Genomic DNA, 17,788 nt, shown 5'->3' on the forward strand with positions numbered 1-17,788 from the left:
CTAAATGAAATTTGTAGATACGATCAAATAAAACGTTGTCAATTTGATTGACATTGATTTATTGAAATAGCCTCAAATGTACTCCAAGGTTTCACAAGATGCTTTTCAGAACACAGAGCCCAAAGCCTAAACAACAAAACAAGCTCCAAATATAATGAATGCCTCCTGAGGGTTTACAGCATGAACAATACGCCATCACACTATGACACAAACTTCAGAGTCTGACGACATACAACATAAGGAAGCGGTTATTTGAATTTTCAATTTGCATATCACAGCATATGGAGAGCCAGAGACTATGAGATCGACTTTAATGATTTCTGAAGCATCAAAAAATGGACTTATTATTTACAAATCTTTCAAATGATAATCATATACCATCTGTTTAAAATGAACCAGGACTGTTTAACTTTTATACAACATCATGCCACGGACAAATATGTTGCCGCACATTTTCTAGACGGGTGAATGTGGTTCTTAAATGTTTTGGAGACTTACTTTCACTTTCAGCAGCACCTTAGTGATTTGCATCCTAACTAAAGTTGGAAGGATGAGCGCAAACCACTTTGAGAAGTGCAAAGACAAAGTCAAGATGTATGAAGTATGTTAAACCATGAAAGAAAAGTTGTTGAAAGAGAACCCGGCAGCATCACAGTCATCTCTCTGAACTCTGGGTTCTCTTTCAAGAACATTTTCTTTTTTTTTTTTTTACTCTTATTGTCCCATTAAACTCGATTCGTCTTCTGTGAGCTAATTTGATTCACCCTTAACAATGGTAAGTCAGTCTCCAGGTATTGATAGCGCTGCAGATGCAGAATAGGATAAAATGCATCCGTAAAGGTTAGAAACTTGAACCGCACTGGAAGGCAATGAAACCATTAACTTCCAAATAAGCATGACTAACAGCAAAATAGTATAGTATTACAGATAGATCTGCTCCTCTGCACTCTGACCTCTTAGCTTGGAAAAAAATGCTTCACATCACGTTTCCTGTTTAAAAAGACATCCAACATTGCTATTATTAAACATAGTGAATGAATGAGGGTGGTATTTAATGCCAGCTATCAGAATAAGCTGGTACAGCCCTGATTAGTGATCTAACTACAACCAGTTTTGCAGTTTGTATGCCTGTTTTTGGAACTTGCAAAGAAATGCACGTCGGGCAAAATTTATTGGACCTTTCTAAAAGTACAGCTGAAGACTCTCTCATCCTTTCAAAATCTCACAGCAGACAGATGAAACGTGTTGCATATACATTGGCTTCAGGGTGTTACCCAACTGCCCTTTTTTCTATTTCAGTTGTTTAATAGTCGTCACTGAGATATTAGAGACTTTGAGGGCAGATGCTCGACATCTCAGATCATAAATAAGGGCCTATGTTGGCTAGCTTTTGTTGTTTCACGGTAATGCTCCTCTTAAAGTTAACGAGTAAAACATTTCCATTGGTGCCTCACGATTTCTATGCAAATCCAGCCGCCTTGGTGACCTTCATGGCCACTGATACAGACTCGCACTGACAAATAGTGCTGCTGTGGGTTGTTATTGTTGTCTTTAAACATCATACTCTCACATAAACGTAACTCGGTGTGTATCTTGTCTTGGGGGATGGGACCATTTTCACAACAGAGAGCATCTCCGGAAATGAGCCCAAAACGTGCACAATAACGAACGTCAACTTAAACGTACATTGTACATTAGCACCTAATGATAATATGCCAACGTTTAGGATGCTGTTGTTGTTGCTAGCTAGCTAACTTAGCCTGTATTTCACCTTTGAATTCTCAACTACGTCGCCATCTTGCAAGGCAGATTTTCAGCGTAGACCGGGGAGCCCAAATAGTGTGCTAATTACGGATGTTGTTGTGCTTCATATTAGCCGTTTGTACTCACCGCATATTTAGAAAATATATAAATGGTAGAGAACGATATCCCTGCGCGGAAATATGTGTCAATTGTTGATTGTAAATCCGCGGGTTGTGGGCTGTAGACGACTGTGCAGACTAAAGGCTGCGCCGCATTTGTCGGTCGATGTCCTAGCAGGGTAAAATGAATTGCCTCCACTCGTGTGAATACCTAATGTGCTAATATTCCACAATAAAGTTCCTCGTACAAATACAAATATATTATAAATATTTGTAAAATCGCATATGCCATTATTTCACAGTTTTAAAATAAAGAATTGAAATAAATATTTGGATTTTATGTATCTACTAGGATGATGCAGTGTTACAGCTAAATGGGTCGCTCTAACATGGATATGTTCCTGGTGTTTGTAATTTTTTACTTTTCGAAAACACAAATTTAACTAAATTTCTAATATTGTTACGGATATTCTTCATTCATATTTGCCTTAAGAGTCTTCTATGTCATGCCTATCGTCCTTCTCGCATAATAAGTTTATTTAGATTCAAATAACATAAGAAACGTCAGTGACTTTAAAACATTAAAAAAATACATTGTGGTGATTTGCATGGGCAGACAATTCTGTTGTACTTAAATGTACTACTACTATTTGTATTTTTCAAAGAAGGAAAGTTTAAAATCGCAGACATACTGCAACGTTTTACACGTGGAACCTTTTCGATGCTGGACATTTGTCTTTACACGGGTTGTTTACGGTAACGGTCAAAATAATGAGTATTTACTTGGTTGTCTTCGTCGTTTTATCCTATTTGGTTGTGATAAAATGCATTTACTATCGACATCGGCGGACTTTGATGAAGTCGTTGAAACATTTGTTGAACGTTTCATCAAGCAGAGACTCAAACGGTTGTGATGTCAGGGCTCTGATTGTAACTGCGCATCCGGATGATGAATGTATGTTCTTCTCGCCAACGATTGTACGACTCGTTGAATTAAATGCCCGCGTCCATTTGCTGTGTCTATCTGAAGGTACGGTGGCGGCACACTTTTATTTGCATACACAAAGATAAATCAGTATAATCATATAGAGGTAGACTGCTCCTGCTATGGCGTGGCTATCTGTTGTTGGACTCTTTACTCATGCGAGTCAAAAGAAAGTAGTTAGCAAAATATTAAATATTCCCTTTGAAGAAAAGTGTGAAAGTACTCTACTCCAAAACTGGTCAGTGAGGAAACCATATCTACCTACTGGTTTGATTTAGCACTTAAATTTTTAAATACATTTTGTGTTGCTGCTGTTGCAGTCCTATTAAAATTAAACTATGTGGTGTGCACCTGATGAACTGATAGCAGTGGGGTTCTGCAAGGCGTCTGCAGGGGTTTCACTTCACTCTATAGATTCTTTATGATTCATGGTTACGAGCCATGTACAAAATTTAAAGTACGCTTAAAATTGGAAAGTATCGGCATTTATCCCCCAGCCTAGTACATTTCATAGATGCCATTGGTTCAACCATAATATAAAATTAAATTAAATAAAAAAATAAACATATAAAACATGGCACTCTTAACATCATTGTGATCCACCCAAACTCATAAGTAGGTGATTATTATACAACTAAGGAAAATACTATATTTCAAATTATCTTGATCTTAGACGTGTCCAAACACATGCTCCAGATAGGCTCCAGACCCCCACGGCCCTCTAGGATAAACATTCACAGATAATGGATGAATGAAAGGAACAGAAATTATACATAATTTACTTCATTATATCTCTAGTCTAATTTGTCTTCCACTGTTAAACAGGAAACTACTACAATCAAGGAGCTCAGCGTAAAGAAGAACTTCTCAACAGCTGTGCGGTGCTGGGCATACCGGCCTCCAGAGTCACCATAGTGAACCATAAGTAAGCAAACACCTGCACCAAACACACAGTATACAGATCACAGTATTATAACAGTATTTCAGCTGTGTGCATTTAAAGGCAGGGTATGTAAAATCTGAGCTGTCCTCCTCCCCCTTCTTGTTAACAGCCACAGTTCCACTCCCTCCTCTTTCCTGTGAACACATTTAAACCCAGGCTATTTTTCATTGTGAAAACTGGTCAAATAAGCCGCCCAGACATGTTTTTTCGTTAATTAGACCGGTACACAGTGTGTGCGACTCTGGCACGAGCATCTCGTCTCTTTATGCATCGGCATTGAGAACTCCTCCATTGAGTAACCAATAGGAACACACAAAACAGTGACACTCTGTAAAATGGCCGGTGATTGGTGGAAAAATACCATCATGGGATGATTTTATAAACGTGTAAATGCAGCCAAGAGGAAGCACAGAAGTCAATTGTTCTCTCATAACACTTTAATTACAATATGCTATCAGGCTGTTATCGAATTTGGACAAAATAACGCCAGAAATAAATGACATGCCCTGCCTTTAATGTTGAAAGAATTTGTGTTGGGCTGTAATAATCTACTAATCAAGAATTTGAGGTCATTTGTCGTTAAAAGGGTTCACATAACAAAATATGCATTTTCCGCTTTCACTGGAGTCATCTGTCAGTATGTCTGTCTGATGGAGCACAATCAGCCCTCTCCCCTCCACCCAGTGTCTATGAGAACAAACAGAGTTAACCACAAATCACACCCATCCATTCTCTCTACAATAGCTAGAATCTAGCCCAACCTGATGTATTACCTTTCTGTCACAGAGGAAATAAATGAGAGGAAATAAAGGCACTGGTAGGCCCCGCGGGACACAAAGCCCTTTAAAAAGCCGAAACGTCCCAGAGTGGCCTCAATCTCTCTCTCTATTTGCAGTATGTATCTACATGGCTATTTTGACAGATTAGGCATAACATTATGACCACCTTCCTAATATTGTGTAGGTCTTAATTGTGCCTCCAAAGCAGTCGCGACTCATCAGAGAATGGAGGGTGTCCTGTGGTGTCTGGCAACAGAATGTTGAAAGTGGGGGTCTTTGGATCCTAAGAGGAGGGGTCTCTGTGGATCATCCCACAGATACTTGATCAGTTTGGGATCTAGTGAATTTGGAGGCCAGGTCAACACCTTGTGCAGTTCTTAACGTTTCTTCTAAATTGTTTTTGTGTGTATCTGTGTCAGGCTGCATCCTGCTGGGGATCCTTGCTGCATTCAAGGAGTATCATTGCTATGGGGTGGGGGTGTCTGGTCTGGTCTAGATGGGGGATACATGTCTAAGTAACATGCACATGAATTATAGGTCCAAGAGTTTCTCAGCAGAACAATGAATTGTCACAACATGATCAATGTTACTACTTCACCGGTCATAATGTTATGCCTGATCAGTGTATATATTGATAACTAAAAAGTAAAGCAAGGTTTTAACTGTAATTAAAGCAAATTAAACATACATGTCTTATTTTTGCCTGATGTGATTTTTGAGAGGCACTTTACTGTTAATTGCATAATATTTAGTTGTTACCCAAAAACCCAAATTCCCTTTTCTTCAGTACCAGGTAGCTGAAGTGAGCTGAAAAACTTAGGTTTTCCTTTTCTTTTTTTTAGGTCAGTTTAGGGTTATATAACAAAGTGACAGTCCAGCTTTTATTTATGTGTTGCCCTGGAAAACCTTTAAACATTTCAGAGGCAGAACTTAAAATTAAGCGTGTCACTGCGTGTAAATAACTATTTTCTTGTGGAAAATTAGCTCTAAATACATCATGAGGATTTTTCTTCAAAAGTTTTTATTGTTTCTGGTTATTGGTGAGGTCAAGTTACAAAGGCAGTATCTTTTTTTTTTTTTTTTTTTTTTTTTTTTTCCATGCGAATCAGTCCTGCAGCTTTCCTCGAAAATGTTTGGAGGTTCTGGGAACCTCGGGTCTATCTACATGTTGGCTCGCCAGCAGAGCTGCATGAACTCTGGCGTTAACCTGGAACTCGCAGTAATAAGCTGGCAGCCTGCCCAGGTTGTCTGCCCTAGAGAGCATTGCTTGTGTGTGTGACTTCACAGCTTTATCATCTTGTGCACACAGAATATAGCTGAACTTTGATCTCAGTGTTGTCTGCTCTTCTGCTGAACTGGAGTGGAGCCCGTTTTCCCTTTCTGTGTATTCTCCTGTGTGCCCAAAACACACATACCTAATCAGCACTTTGAGAGCCCAGACCCCATTCACTGCGAACCAGACTCTCTCTCTCTCTCTCTCTCTCTCCCTCCCTCTCTCTCCCCCTCTCCCTCTATGTTTTCCTCTCTTGCTCTCTCCTCTTCCACCCCTCCTCCCTTTGTCCATGTCTGCTGAAGCCAACTGCCAAGGACTGTGGGATACATTTTGGCAACACTCTAAGTACTTCAAATGTAGGTCACTGCAATCTGTTTTTTTTTTTCTCTCTTCTCTTTGTACGTCTCTACATGGCTGACCACACTTTGGCTTTGCTCTCAACCTTTTCTGCTCGACATGTTCAGATGTACATCTTGTACAGTTTTGACCCCTCTCTGTCTTCCTCACGTGTCAAGCTGACATGAAGTCATTGTAGACTTCCAATCTTCTCCAGTTTGAAGCTTTCGTGATTTGTGTTGAATCATAAAAGCCATATACAACCTGTTTAGATAAATCACATCTTATGTTGCGCTGTAACTAATCTTATCTGTGGGGAAGTTATAATGTTCGGTTTTGGTTGCAGGGTTTGATGTGATTTTACTGCCGTATGTCACCTGTAGATAATGGTCCTATAAAACTCCTGCAGTATTACACTGTTTGTTTTTCAGTAATGTGTACATCGATGTGTCAGTGCGGAAACTGTAAAGGATATGGAGATAAATATTGGATTTGCGCTCCACGTGCTAAACACACAATGACTTCTGATGTTTCTCTGGCTTTGAGGATTAGTTGTTTGGGAAACAACTTATATAGAGCCACATAAACTAAACTGCTGTCATTTGCTGTACACTTTAGCTGGATAATGGGATTACGAGGATGACTGTGGGTTAGTGTAGCTCACATGCTGTAGCTGTGGTACTGATCTCCGGCTAAATCGTCTGTTTTTCGGAGGCTGTCAGGGAAGTCGTCGCAGACGATGCACTGATGCAGTGAAGTTGAGCACCTCGACTCAGGGGCTCAGATTTTATGTGTGATGTGATATATTTGAAGAATCTGAAGCAGATCCTCTGTGTTTGTGACACCAGATTATTTGTTTTGGGCACGGCAGCCAGGCGGCTTACTATTTTTTACCGCGTGAACACACCGACCCGGACGTGTGCTGAGAAATCCGCCTTGACGCAGTCCCACTCGTAGTCTATCCGCAGTCATCTTATTAATCAGGGTGGTGTCGTGCACTGTTTCCACCAGACCTTCCCCACTTGAGCTTCACAAAAGCGCAGTGTGGGTTATGTTTCACGATGACAGATCTGGGTGAGCCGGGCTCACTCACGAGTTTATCCTGGCTCTCTAAGACGACAGGAATAACACGCGAATTCTGCTTTAAAATAGGATTTTCTCTTTCGTGCCCGGTGAATGGGACAGCTGTGTTGACAGTATCAGGGGTCCCGGTTGCACGGTGGGGCCTTTTGTGATCAGGCTCGATCTGACCACGCTCTGCTGCCCTGCTCCGGCTTGACCTCTGTCTGCTCCCTGAACTCGATTATAGCTGCTCACCGCACAAATCCAGCCTTTGCACTTCGTCATTGCATTATCCGCGAGACATCGCTCTGTCTCTCATTTCGTTTTTCTTCTGACTCCTGTAACAGCACTTCCCCCGTGAACACACTTCAGATGTATCTCGCCGCAGTGACGCCCCCCCCCCCAGCGCACACGTTTAAATATACATTGATCCGCAGTAAAAATAACCCCAGCTAATTCATAAGGACATGACAGGGTGTATTAAACTGTGATGAGATGTTCCAGCCCTGCCACTGACCTCTGGCTGTGCCTTTACTCCAGATACGTGTGTCAGCACCACACATCGGCCCCTGCATAGCCCAACGCTTTCTTTTCCATTTACTGAAACCCACAGCCTGCAACAGACTATAATTATGTCACATTAGATTGCACTTCTTCCTGCACGCGTTCAAAATAACACAGACGGCCTTAGTCCCACGGTTAACAGCGTTATTCCATCGTTGTGCTCATGAATATTGAATGCCCACGTATGTCGGTAAGTAACTGTGTTTTTTTTTTTTTGTTGTTGTTTGTTTTTTTTAAACGGTTCTGTATTGCGGATGTACTGTCAGCGTGTACGGGGAATCTCAGCCGTTCCCAACGGGACATATAATCTGACTCTGTGGACAGAAGTCTGGCAGTTTCACAGGCCTATGGTCCATGTGACCAGACTAAACAAGCTCTCTCTGATACACACACACACACAGCAGAATCCTTTTACTGGGCCAAAGTTCAACAACTGCATACAGATGCCTGTAAGCAATTAGACGTCCACATGCAAAGCTACAAAGGGGAGCTGGGGAGGTTACTCTAGGACATTTTGCACTGTTGCCATGGCGATGCTGACACTCAGCTTGCATCCCGCTTGAGAAAGGTCAGGTGTCATATCTTTTGTTCATTTTTTCCTCTCTCCTTGCAGGCTCGCGCTTAGCTACGGTTGTGAAGCTGTAAGGCGGTGTGCCTAAAATAATAAATGAATAGAAGCAGCAGTGGGGAAAAATGTAGCATTTAACTCAGTAGGATATTATCTAAGTTAATGTTTGTGTACTCCGGTCTCTCACAGCTGCTTTACCTTTTTTTTTTTCTCCTTCCAGTCCAAAGCAGACACAAATGAGGACATTGGCCTTCTTCTTCGCTCATTCACGGCGCGTTTAACATTTGTTTACAACACGGCCGACTCCCACACTGCACACGCACACACAGATCTTATTATATGTAGCTGGTATCAAAGGGTCAGTGTCACGCATTCACTCGATGACATACAGTTTTAACCCGCCTCTGAACCCCCGTCCCCCCGCCACACGACACGGCCTGCCCCCCTAACCCCACCTCCAGCCTTTACACCAAAGCCTGACCCTCACATCACTGGCACCCAATAGATTTGTGTTCTAATCCATCACTTCCCTCTGCTAGCCCGACTGTCCTGGCTCATTGTTTGCAACCAAGGGGAGGGAAGCAACTGTTGACACCCTGCTGCACACAACCCCCCCTCCCACTCTATGCACTCATGTATACCCACATGTCAGGCTGCCACTGGCAGTTTATCTGCTCATTATTTCCTTGGGTAACTGATTACTTATTCAGTCTATACATCATTGGAAGGCGGCAAAAAAAACAAAAAAAAACACATCATCACAGACAGATTGGGACACAAAATGACAACATGTGCTGTCGGCAGTGAGCCAGCTTCCTTTGCTGCTTGTGAAATGTTAACTGTTATAATGCAACACAGGGCTTTGTGTTTTTTTTGTTTGTTTTTTGTTTTTTATGAAATGTGTCAGATTAATTCATATTTATGTTTGTCTGAGTATGTTTTGTGCGCTGTTCTTCCTCTGCTTTTTTGTGACTCTCTTGAGTTTTGGAGGATATTGAGCAACCGTAAAGCTTTACTCTGTTATTCCTGTGTATGCATGTCGAGCCGGCCAAGAGCGTAGGCTGATGGTGTCTCGTATGTGCTCTGTGTTGCCTCCGGGCTGCAGTTTCAGATGAACACAATGCTGAGGGCCAAGCGGGCCGCAGACTCTGCTCTTCCCGGCACTACCTTGTGTTTGCATTTCATAACAGTATGTGTTCTAGCGCTGTGCAAAAATATGGCGACTTTAGGTCACAGTGAGGTTACACAATAGATTATACTAATACTGTATTTGTGGAAATTTGTAATATTAACTAGCTAGATAACTAGAGTCCTTTTCTTGCCCTCCAGAAAACTTCCTGATGATCCCAAAGCAGAATGGAGCATCTCTCTGGTCTCTTCAGAAATTCTGAAGCACATAAGGGCTCATTCCTTCAACATGGTAGGCTCCGCTCCGCCTTGAGATTTTTGTCTTTCAAAGCAGCGGCTTTCCTGTCATTTCCTGTTTGGTGTTAACACACAGTTTCCCTGCCGTTCTGTGTAAGAAACTCTTGTCCTGCATTGTAGTTTTTGATGTACGCTTTGGCACCACAGCTTCCTAGTTCATTATCTCAGTTTGACTGCAGTCTGCGTAATAATCCTGTCTTTGGGCTGCTTTGTGAATCAGAATCAGAAAAAAAAAACTTTATTTATCCCCGAGGGGCAATTAGGAATTGGGAGCCTCCTTAAAAGCAGGGGGAAATGGCCTCTGCTCCAGCAGAGATTCTGTCCATTTTGTCGTTAACGCAGAGATCTTTATCGTTCCCAGTGCAGTTCCACGCTATTAGCCAATGGGAATGTGACGTATTTAGAATCAAAGGCTTTTTTTTATCCAGCCTATCTTGACAAGGGCAAAAATAGTCTTTGCATGAAATAACAAATACAGCAGCAATAGCTTGAAAAAAAAAATCTGTGAAGTAGACGATAAGGACATACAACTGGGTTTGTCTGTCCTTAAGCTGCTGATTTTTTTCCCTCTTTTTAATCAAGACGACAAACAAGCACACCGTCTCCTCCCATCCTGTCGAGCTCAGTAGGGAGAAGCACCTCAAATCCACAAAGTAGGCCAAAGAGTCATGTCAGTCTCAGACAAATCTCTGTTGAATACATGGAGGGAAAATCAACGCAATAACAAACAAGTAGTTGAGTTTCATTCTCCTCCTCTCGGTAATATTGTTTCTTTGGTCTAACGCCTTGGTACTGGGTTGATTTTCCAGAGTTCACAAGTAATTTAATACTAGATACTGTGTGTGTGGTTGTAAGCTTAAACGTACGCTTGACTGCAAGTACACGGTCGTGGTAGAACACACCTAAGCCCAGTGAATACTCCCGTTTTCAGTCGAGCACTTTTTCCTCTCCCTTTGCCCTAATTTCTTTCTTTCTTTCACCTGTTTCCTCTGGTGTGCAAGCATGCAGTAAAAGTAAAAGCCTTTTAAATATCAGTTGTCAGCTGCCAAGCAGCAGGCACAGAAAGCCTTCCACCAACCCAAGGAAACACTCCGTCCCTCTGTTTTTTTCGCCATGGTTTATTTAAAATCACTTTTAGGCGCCCGGAGCCGGGCTTTTCACCCACACACTGAGATGTTTTGTTGTTTCAGGTGCTGACCTTCGATGGCAGAGGAGTGAGCGGCCATGCCAATCACACGGCCATCTATAAAGCTGTCAGGTACAGGCTGGACGCCGCGGCTTTGCTGTCAGAAAAAAAAGCGGTTGCGCTCATGGACGTTATGCGGCTTAAACACAGGCGGCAGCCCACCCCGCAATCGTAAAACACTATCCAGGAAAATGCAGAACATTTAGACTTGCGTCGACATCAGCCTCTCCAAATGTTTTACCAACACACACACACACACACCGTGTTTTTCAGTATCGGTTTGTTACATAGCGGAGAGGTCATCCAAACAGAGTCCTCAGAGGCACTCGGCTCTGCTCCCAGCGAGCAGCAGTAAATCCTGTCCCTGAAGTGGTGAGGTGGGAGGGAGATCTGGTTTTGGAGAAGCCTACCAAGCAAGTTGCATCAGACTCTTGGTTTCTTGGTTTTTTCTCTCTTATGTTTTGTACTGTGAAATGTACGTCGCGGTCCTTTACACTGCCCTTCAGATATCGTCCTTTGGTTGTTATGAGTCTGTGTCAATCTGTGGGCCTCATCTGTTGATAAGATGTGAGCTCTTCAAATCACATCTCATGATTCCCATTTGGCCGGAGCCCAGAGGGGCTGTGTACTAGCTCCACAGCGCTGCAAACCTCCAAAAAACGTTCCTGTCAACATGGAAACAGCTATCGCTTATAGAAAATGCCGCCTCGGAGGAAAACCTTGTTTTCTTTTAGTTTAGTTTAGTGAGTTAATGTATAGTAATTCAAATTTGAAATGAATCAGAATTCTTTTTGTCGCCACATATGGAGGGATTTGTTGTGGTGGTTAGTACGATAAACATACAGATGAGTCCATAATCAAACAGTAAAGAACCCTTAAAAATACATGGATGGAGAGTAAACAGTACTGTACATATTGTGCGTTAAGAAGGTGAGCATTAATTAGGGTTAGGGGGAGTTTTTGTAATGCGCTGTGTTTAAAAAGTCTGTGGCAGGGTGTGTGTGTGTGCGCCGATGGAAAGAAACGGTTCTTGTGGCGAAAATGAAGAATGAAAACCGTTCAGCGACCAAAAAACAACAAAGAATTTTGGCAATAGCTTGTTTCACAATGACTTTTTGCCTATTTATGAGGTAACGAGAGTAACCAAAAGTCTAATCTTGGTTACGTATTGGCAAATACAAACACACATTGGTGCTGTTTTAGTTCCCAGTTGCAACATCAGATGGATGTGTTATGTCTTTGACAATGTTTGCATAAATTGACATGTTCTGTTGTTCTGTTGTTTTGTTTTGTTTTTTTCTCTCTTACAGACATCTGGCTTCCACTGGACAAGTACCCAATGGTAGGTGTGACAGAAGCAAAACGAAAAGTGGTTTTTGAATGCGTTCAGGTCTGCTGGCCACAGAAAAGGGGACCCCAGTTGTTTCGGTGTAAACGGTTTCCTTTAAATGTGTAATTTCATTATTGAATCGGGAAAACTGCCGCACAATCACGTAAGATCGAAATGAGTGGAGGAGCTCGCTGACTGCAGGCTTCAGTTTCACGTTGAGGAGCCTGGAAAGTACTGTCGACGCTGACTCAGACTGAGAGTTTTGTTAATGTACAGCTCCCTCTCCTGGTCAAGACGGCTGCATGAGTCTGGTGTCACCAACACGTATTTTCCTCTGCTGATTAACACAAGCTGTACTTTCTGTATCAGAGCTATGAGTGTGCGACTTCCTTATGTTTCACGGTTTTGTTCCGGCTGTCAGCACCTCACCAACGCTGTGTGCGCGCTCTCCTTCCGTTCTTTTTGGTCTGCTGATTAACACCAGGAATGCGCCCTCAGACTGCATATGATGTTGCCACTAAAAATCCAGACATAATCACATCTTTAGATAGAAACAGAGTTGGCTTTTTACTTTCGCCTGTCTTCTGAATGGTCCCATGATGATACTCGTGGGGATTTTCTTAAACAGAATGTGAAAGGAAAAGTGGGGCAGTAGGGAGGGCATCTTACCACAGAGTTTGATTAGGCAACACGATGGGACACGGCCATGGAGTTAATCATATATGTGATCTGAACTGCTGGACTATGTGGCCAGATAGTGGGAAGACTTTATCACGCCCACTTTGTTTAGGACAGAGTGAGCTCTGTCAACCTTGGCCCGGTTCGGGTGCAGGAAATGGCATTGATCATGGTTATTTGTTAACGGGCACTTATTCCTCCACCTGATTGGCTGGCGTTACTGTAAGGGAGGTACAAGAGAATTAGGCCAACATTAAGCCTCTTCACTTGGCTGTAAAACAAGGCTCCCTGCTCACAACTTGCGGTTTTGAGATACGTGAGCTCCACAAGCCCTTGCTGCATGAGTCAGTGCAGTCTGTGCGATATTTTAGTACAGTACAACAGTACCAGATGTCTGTGGCAATTGGACTACATATGTTCCTAATGTTCCTGTTTAAACCCCAACTCCCAACCCAAGTCGTTTAGAGCTGAAGAAGCTACTTGGATCAGATTGGAGGGGTGCAGCAAAAAAAAAAAAAAAAAAATCAAGTCCAGTTGCTGTTGTTTCAGCTTTGTTTTTTTGGATTTAACAGGACCATATGTTCTCATTTTACATGGATTATGACACAAGTGCTGCACAAAAAGCGCAACGACCTAGTTAACGGTCCGCTTCTGTATTGAGTGTTTAAGGACATTAACAGCTGACTAGGTCTCTATCTTTACTGCCAGACTGCTGTTTGCTGTCCCTGGTGACTGTCGGCCTCCTCAGGAAGTACATCTCCTTCCTGGAGCTTCCCCTCAGCTGGCTGCTGCCCTCATGCCTCCACTGCATTATAGGCTCACAGGGCTACAGGCGAGCCAGGGTAAGCCTCCTCCAAGTAGACAGTTTGTTGGCAAGAAACATGCCCCCTTTTAGAGGACAAACCTGTTTTGACACTTCCAAATAAGAGTTATGTGCGGTATATGTGCTGAAGAAACAACATCCATCAATTGGAAATGGAGCAGCGCTTTGTATTGTCTCTTAAAAATCCCTCTTTCCTCTTTTAGGCCGCCATGCTCTGCCATCGGACTCAACTTCTGTGGTTTCGCTATCTCTATATCACCTTCTCTCGCTACATGTTGGTAAACACGTTCCAAATGATCCCACAGGGACCGAAGAACCTGAAGATCTATTAAAAGGTCGCCTCATCCTGAAGCACTGATTGCTACACTGCCTGTCCACTAAGATACAGTGATACTTGTGGAAGTGAATTGAATAGCTGTTTACAAATGTGATGTGTACCAATGTGACTTTACCGGCTGTAGTAGCCTGTTTTTTTTTCATAAGCACTTTCCATGAAAGAAAACTGACAAGTCTTCCTGAAAGCTTTCTGACTACTTTATTGTTTCCGTCGTAACACTGTACAAAACAACACTGTGTTGGGGCTTCTTTTATTGTTATTTCAACGAATCATGAAAATACTGTTCGTGTCTTATGAATCTGATTAAAAAAAGGTTGGTTCTTAAATTACAGCCGTGTTATTTGTGCTGTGTGTTTGCTTCAGGATTAGACATGTCTTTGATGGTTTTGTGAGCTTGCATGCTTTCTTCCCACTTCTCCCCACAAAACTTCTCCACAGTGACGCTGTGCACAGTCCCTGGATCCAGACAGTGTGGAGCAACACCTGGGGAGATAAGAGCAGCAATCACATTGATATGCACGTGAACAACGCAGCCCATTGTCTCCTGAGCATTTTTAGAGACGAGCCGGCTTTTCCAGTACAGTAATGCAAATTATTAGGTGTCAAGGTTGGCTTCCTCATAGCCACTACATTCCAGGATAGCCACTTAACTCTGACTGTGAACATATCTTCTCTGTTTTCCGCAAACGCCATTAAATCAGGGCATTAAACAGCAGACTGTGTCGGTTATTTTGGAGTAAACGCAGCAGAATTCGTTTGGAGTAAACACGGCACAGTGATGAAACAAACACATGAGACCAGTGTGACTGTCTTGTGTCAGCGACTAGAGGTCATACCGTATCCATCAGGGTTGGAACGTGGAGTGTAGAAACTTTGAACTCCACAAGTCTTGCAAAAGGTGTGTCTCGCAACGTGAGTGTTAAACGTGTATGTGGACAGATTATCCAACCCCTGGAGGGAAAAGAAAGGGAATAAAAATTTTACAGTTTCCTTTTTCATTTCTGGGAAACACTGTAAAATGAGCGGGTCTCTTACCTGTAGGAGCTTGAACTGATTTTTTGGGACAATGAAATGGTGATTTTGCTTCTTAGTGCAAATACTACAACTGGAAGAAAAATTGGATTGTAGATGAAGCATTATATGAAATCAAGAGTCAAATATATTTTGATTTATTTGTATTTATAAGACTGTATCATTGAAATAATTTCCCATACTTGCAATGAAAAACATGGAGGTCTGGGGAACTCCAGACTTCAAATCTGATAGCCCCACAGTGGCAGCCGCCTGTATGTTTCACAAGGTCCATTCTGTAGGCAAAAATAACAACAAAACAAACCTGTCAGATGAATACTTATGTTTGCATATTCTCCTGACGCTTCAAAACCCGAGAACTTGAAGGTGCCAGCGCCCACGCAAAGTTCAGGTGAAACTGGTGTGACGTGTTTATTGTGAAACCTGTTGACGTTGAGCTCAGTGTTCCACCTAAAAATTCCAGTCACCCTGCCAAACCACACACCGTCAGTCACAAGGGTCACATTTGCATTAAAACTCTCTCACCTGGCTATATGTCTTCGATCCAGTGTGGACACTGAAAATTTTCATTAAAACATCAACATCGCGTTTCAACTTTAGTTTCACATGATAATAGTGTCCAAAGTACTCGGCTAAACTCATTTCCTGCTTGAATGTTTTTCCTGGAACAGTTTGAGATTTATTCCGAGCAAGGGGCAGGGCAAAGTACAGCAGACTTGCACAAACACATTCCTTATGTGTTGAACTGGAGCAGCCACCGAGACTAGCCCCGCATTAGAAAGCCCTGGTGAGGCATATCACGGGTTGGGTGTCATATGACAGCGTGCTGGAGGGCTGGAGTAAGGAATGGTGTGACCTAAATACATAAATTAGAACTCTTAAGTGCTGTGTCATATCTATGGCTACTAAAATAGGAACCCAGCAGACTACAGACCCCCACCCTCTGAGGTTTTGCTCAGTTTAGATAACTGTGCAACAGTTATCTATGCTGGGGGTGGGAACGAAAAGTGGGTGCTTAGCAGTAAAGCTGCAAGTGATTACATTATCTTACCAGGACCCTGTAGTCGTTGCCCTACTAATTTTTTGTAGACCTAAATCTCACTCGGTATGGTTTAATTGACTAGGTCACTCCACGAACATATCATAAAAAATAACCTTCGACAAATATTCAGTTGAATCTGTTATTGGTGTTTATCCTGTAGGACTTTTCCAGTAACCTGGACGTTGACATCATACCAGATACGGATATCTGTCTGTCTGATAAAGCAACCTTCCTGTAACCTCAACAATTATTTGACTCGAAAGCGGAACAAAGAAGGTTAAACATACATTAGACAAATAGGCCATGGGTACTCTTGAGCTGTAATAACTGCTCAGCCACAAAGATAGAAATTTGGTTATGGGGCTAGAAATGGTCACTTATTGTCCTGTGAGGAAGCAAAGTGCTAATGATTGTTCCACAATGTAGACAATATGGTTCCCCTTCCCTTGTGTGCATTATGATAAGAATACTTTCAATATTCAAGAGTCAACCATAGCTTTTAATTTACAGTAACTTTATTTTTAGTCTGATGTCCATATTCTGTGTAACGCACTGTAGCAGTCAACCATCAAAGTGCTCAGTTTAATTTTAGTTGAGAACTTAAGCTTGGTTAAATCAGACACAGGCCTACTTAACATGGTGTCACGTTTCAGATCATGATCATGGACTTTGACCAGTAACCTTGCCTTACATCAGAATCAGCACATTCTCCTCATAAATAAATGTTATAGTTGTATCTTTCTTCATTAAGATGGCCAGTGTAATGAGAATAGTTTGCCAGATAATAAGGTCAAACAGGTCCTGTTGGAAAAGCTGGTGGCACGTTTTTTGTCAAGCACGTTTCCATCTGTTAACAGGGCCAGCTGAGGAGATCAGCTGAGTTCATGTCTGCACATGTCCCGTGCGCATGGCAGTCTCACAAATACTTATCATTCTGACTTGATACAATCTACTAAAACAACGGGCAGTGAGTTCACATTACATAGAAGCAGGGCAATAAAGGTCTAATACGCGGTCGACATGTCAATGGCCTAGAATATTACAAAAGTATATCTATTTAGGTCGCATACAATCATTACAAGGATTTCGTTATAACCCCATTGCCCGAAGCACAACGTAGTCATCAAACTTCGCTTAATGTAACATAGCAACCAATCACTGGCTAGACAAACAAAGCTGCGCCATCCAATCAGAAGCTCGGAGAAGGTTCCTGTTGCTGTGGTGGTTCCAGCAAATTCTGGAGCCGTGTCGCAGTGCAGTAAGATATTGTTCCGCCACAGTATTTTTCACAACATTTGTTCTCAAATTTACACTTCCATTTAACTAAATATTTACATTTACGAGTAAATGGGTGAATGTTAAATAATAATATATACATATATAATATAATAACAGTATCGTTAAACTGAAAACTCTACACTGAGCCAGCAAACATCGCAACGGTAGGGACTACTTTTGAGGGCGGAGGGATAACAGCAGATGACGTATGCGACTCGAGTATAAAATACAGTGTCGGGCTCTTCTGCCGCAGTTCTTTTCAACGAAAGGAGAAAACGCATCTGA

At 42.2% G+C, this 17,788-nt stretch overlaps 3 protein-coding genes across 6 annotated transcripts in view; 1 reads left to right on the forward strand and 2 right to left on the reverse strand.

The window, feature by feature from the left end:
• Positions 1-2,043, reverse strand: part of ncor1 (nuclear receptor corepressor 1) — a 45,374-nt gene extending 43,331 nt beyond the window's left edge. For all 4 annotated transcript variants that reach the window (XM_047606598.1, XM_047606597.1, XM_047606596.1 and 1 more), the window contains exon 1: positions 1,891-2,043. The gene's annotated coding sequence lies outside the window, so the exon portion shown is untranslated. The remainder of the gene's footprint in view (positions 1-1,890) is intronic.
• A 544-nt stretch (positions 2,044-2,587) lies between these two features.
• Positions 2,588-14,480, forward strand: pigl (phosphatidylinositol glycan anchor biosynthesis, class L). The gene is made up of 7 exons (XM_047606349.1): positions 2,588-2,892; positions 3,673-3,772; positions 9,702-9,792; positions 10,988-11,055; positions 12,294-12,325; positions 13,700-13,833; positions 14,018-14,480. Exons 1-7 carry the CDS (start codon positions 2,634-2,636, stop codon positions 14,144-14,146), a joined length of 813 nt encoding a protein of 270 aa, XP_047462305.1. The 5' UTR covers positions 2,588-2,633; the 3' UTR covers positions 14,147-14,480.
• Positions 14,333-15,943, reverse strand: cenpv (centromere protein V). Its single transcript, XM_047606350.1, has 5 exons — positions 15,709-15,943; positions 15,366-15,458; positions 15,187-15,256; positions 14,988-15,102; positions 14,333-14,634 (listed from the first exon to the last, which is right to left on the reverse strand). Exons 2-5 carry the CDS (start codon positions 15,455-15,457, stop codon positions 14,489-14,491), a joined length of 423 nt encoding a protein of 140 aa, XP_047462306.1. The 5' UTR covers position 15,458; positions 15,709-15,943; the 3' UTR covers positions 14,333-14,488.
• Between the last annotated feature and the right edge of the window lie 1,845 nt (positions 15,944-17,788).

Source organism: Mugil cephalus, chromosome 15 (assembly GCF_022458985.1).
Source record: "Mugil cephalus isolate CIBA_MC_2020 chromosome 15, CIBA_Mcephalus_1.1, whole genome shotgun sequence".
Lineage (NCBI taxonomy): Eukaryota > Metazoa > Chordata > Actinopteri > Mugiliformes > Mugilidae > Mugil > Mugil cephalus.

Bases quoted from the DNA above. Each gene is read 5' to 3' on its own strand.
- pigl (XM_047606349.1), top strand. From the start codon at position 2,634: ATGAGTATTTACTTGGTTGTCTTCGTCGTTTTATCCTATTTGGTTGTG. The intron at 9,793-10,987 runs GTAGGCTCCGCT...TTGTTGTTTCAG, and splicing joins GGGCTCATTCCTTCAACATG to GTGCTGACCTTCGATGGCAG. The intron at 12,326-13,699 runs GTAGGTGTGACA...CTTTACTGCCAG, and splicing joins CACTGGACAAGTACCCAATG to ACTGCTGTTTGCTGTCCCTG.
- cenpv (XM_047606350.1), bottom strand. From the start codon at position 15,457: ATGGACCTTGTGAAACATACAGGCGGCTGCCACTGTGGGGCTATCAGA. The intron at 15,103-15,186 runs GTAAGAGACCCG...TTTTCCCTCCAG, and splicing joins ATCAGTTCAAGCTCCTACAG to GGGTTGGATAATCTGTCCAC. The intron at 14,635-14,987 runs GTATGACCTCTA...TTATCTCCCCAG, and splicing joins TTCCAACCCTGATGGATACG to GTGTTGCTCCACACTGTCTG.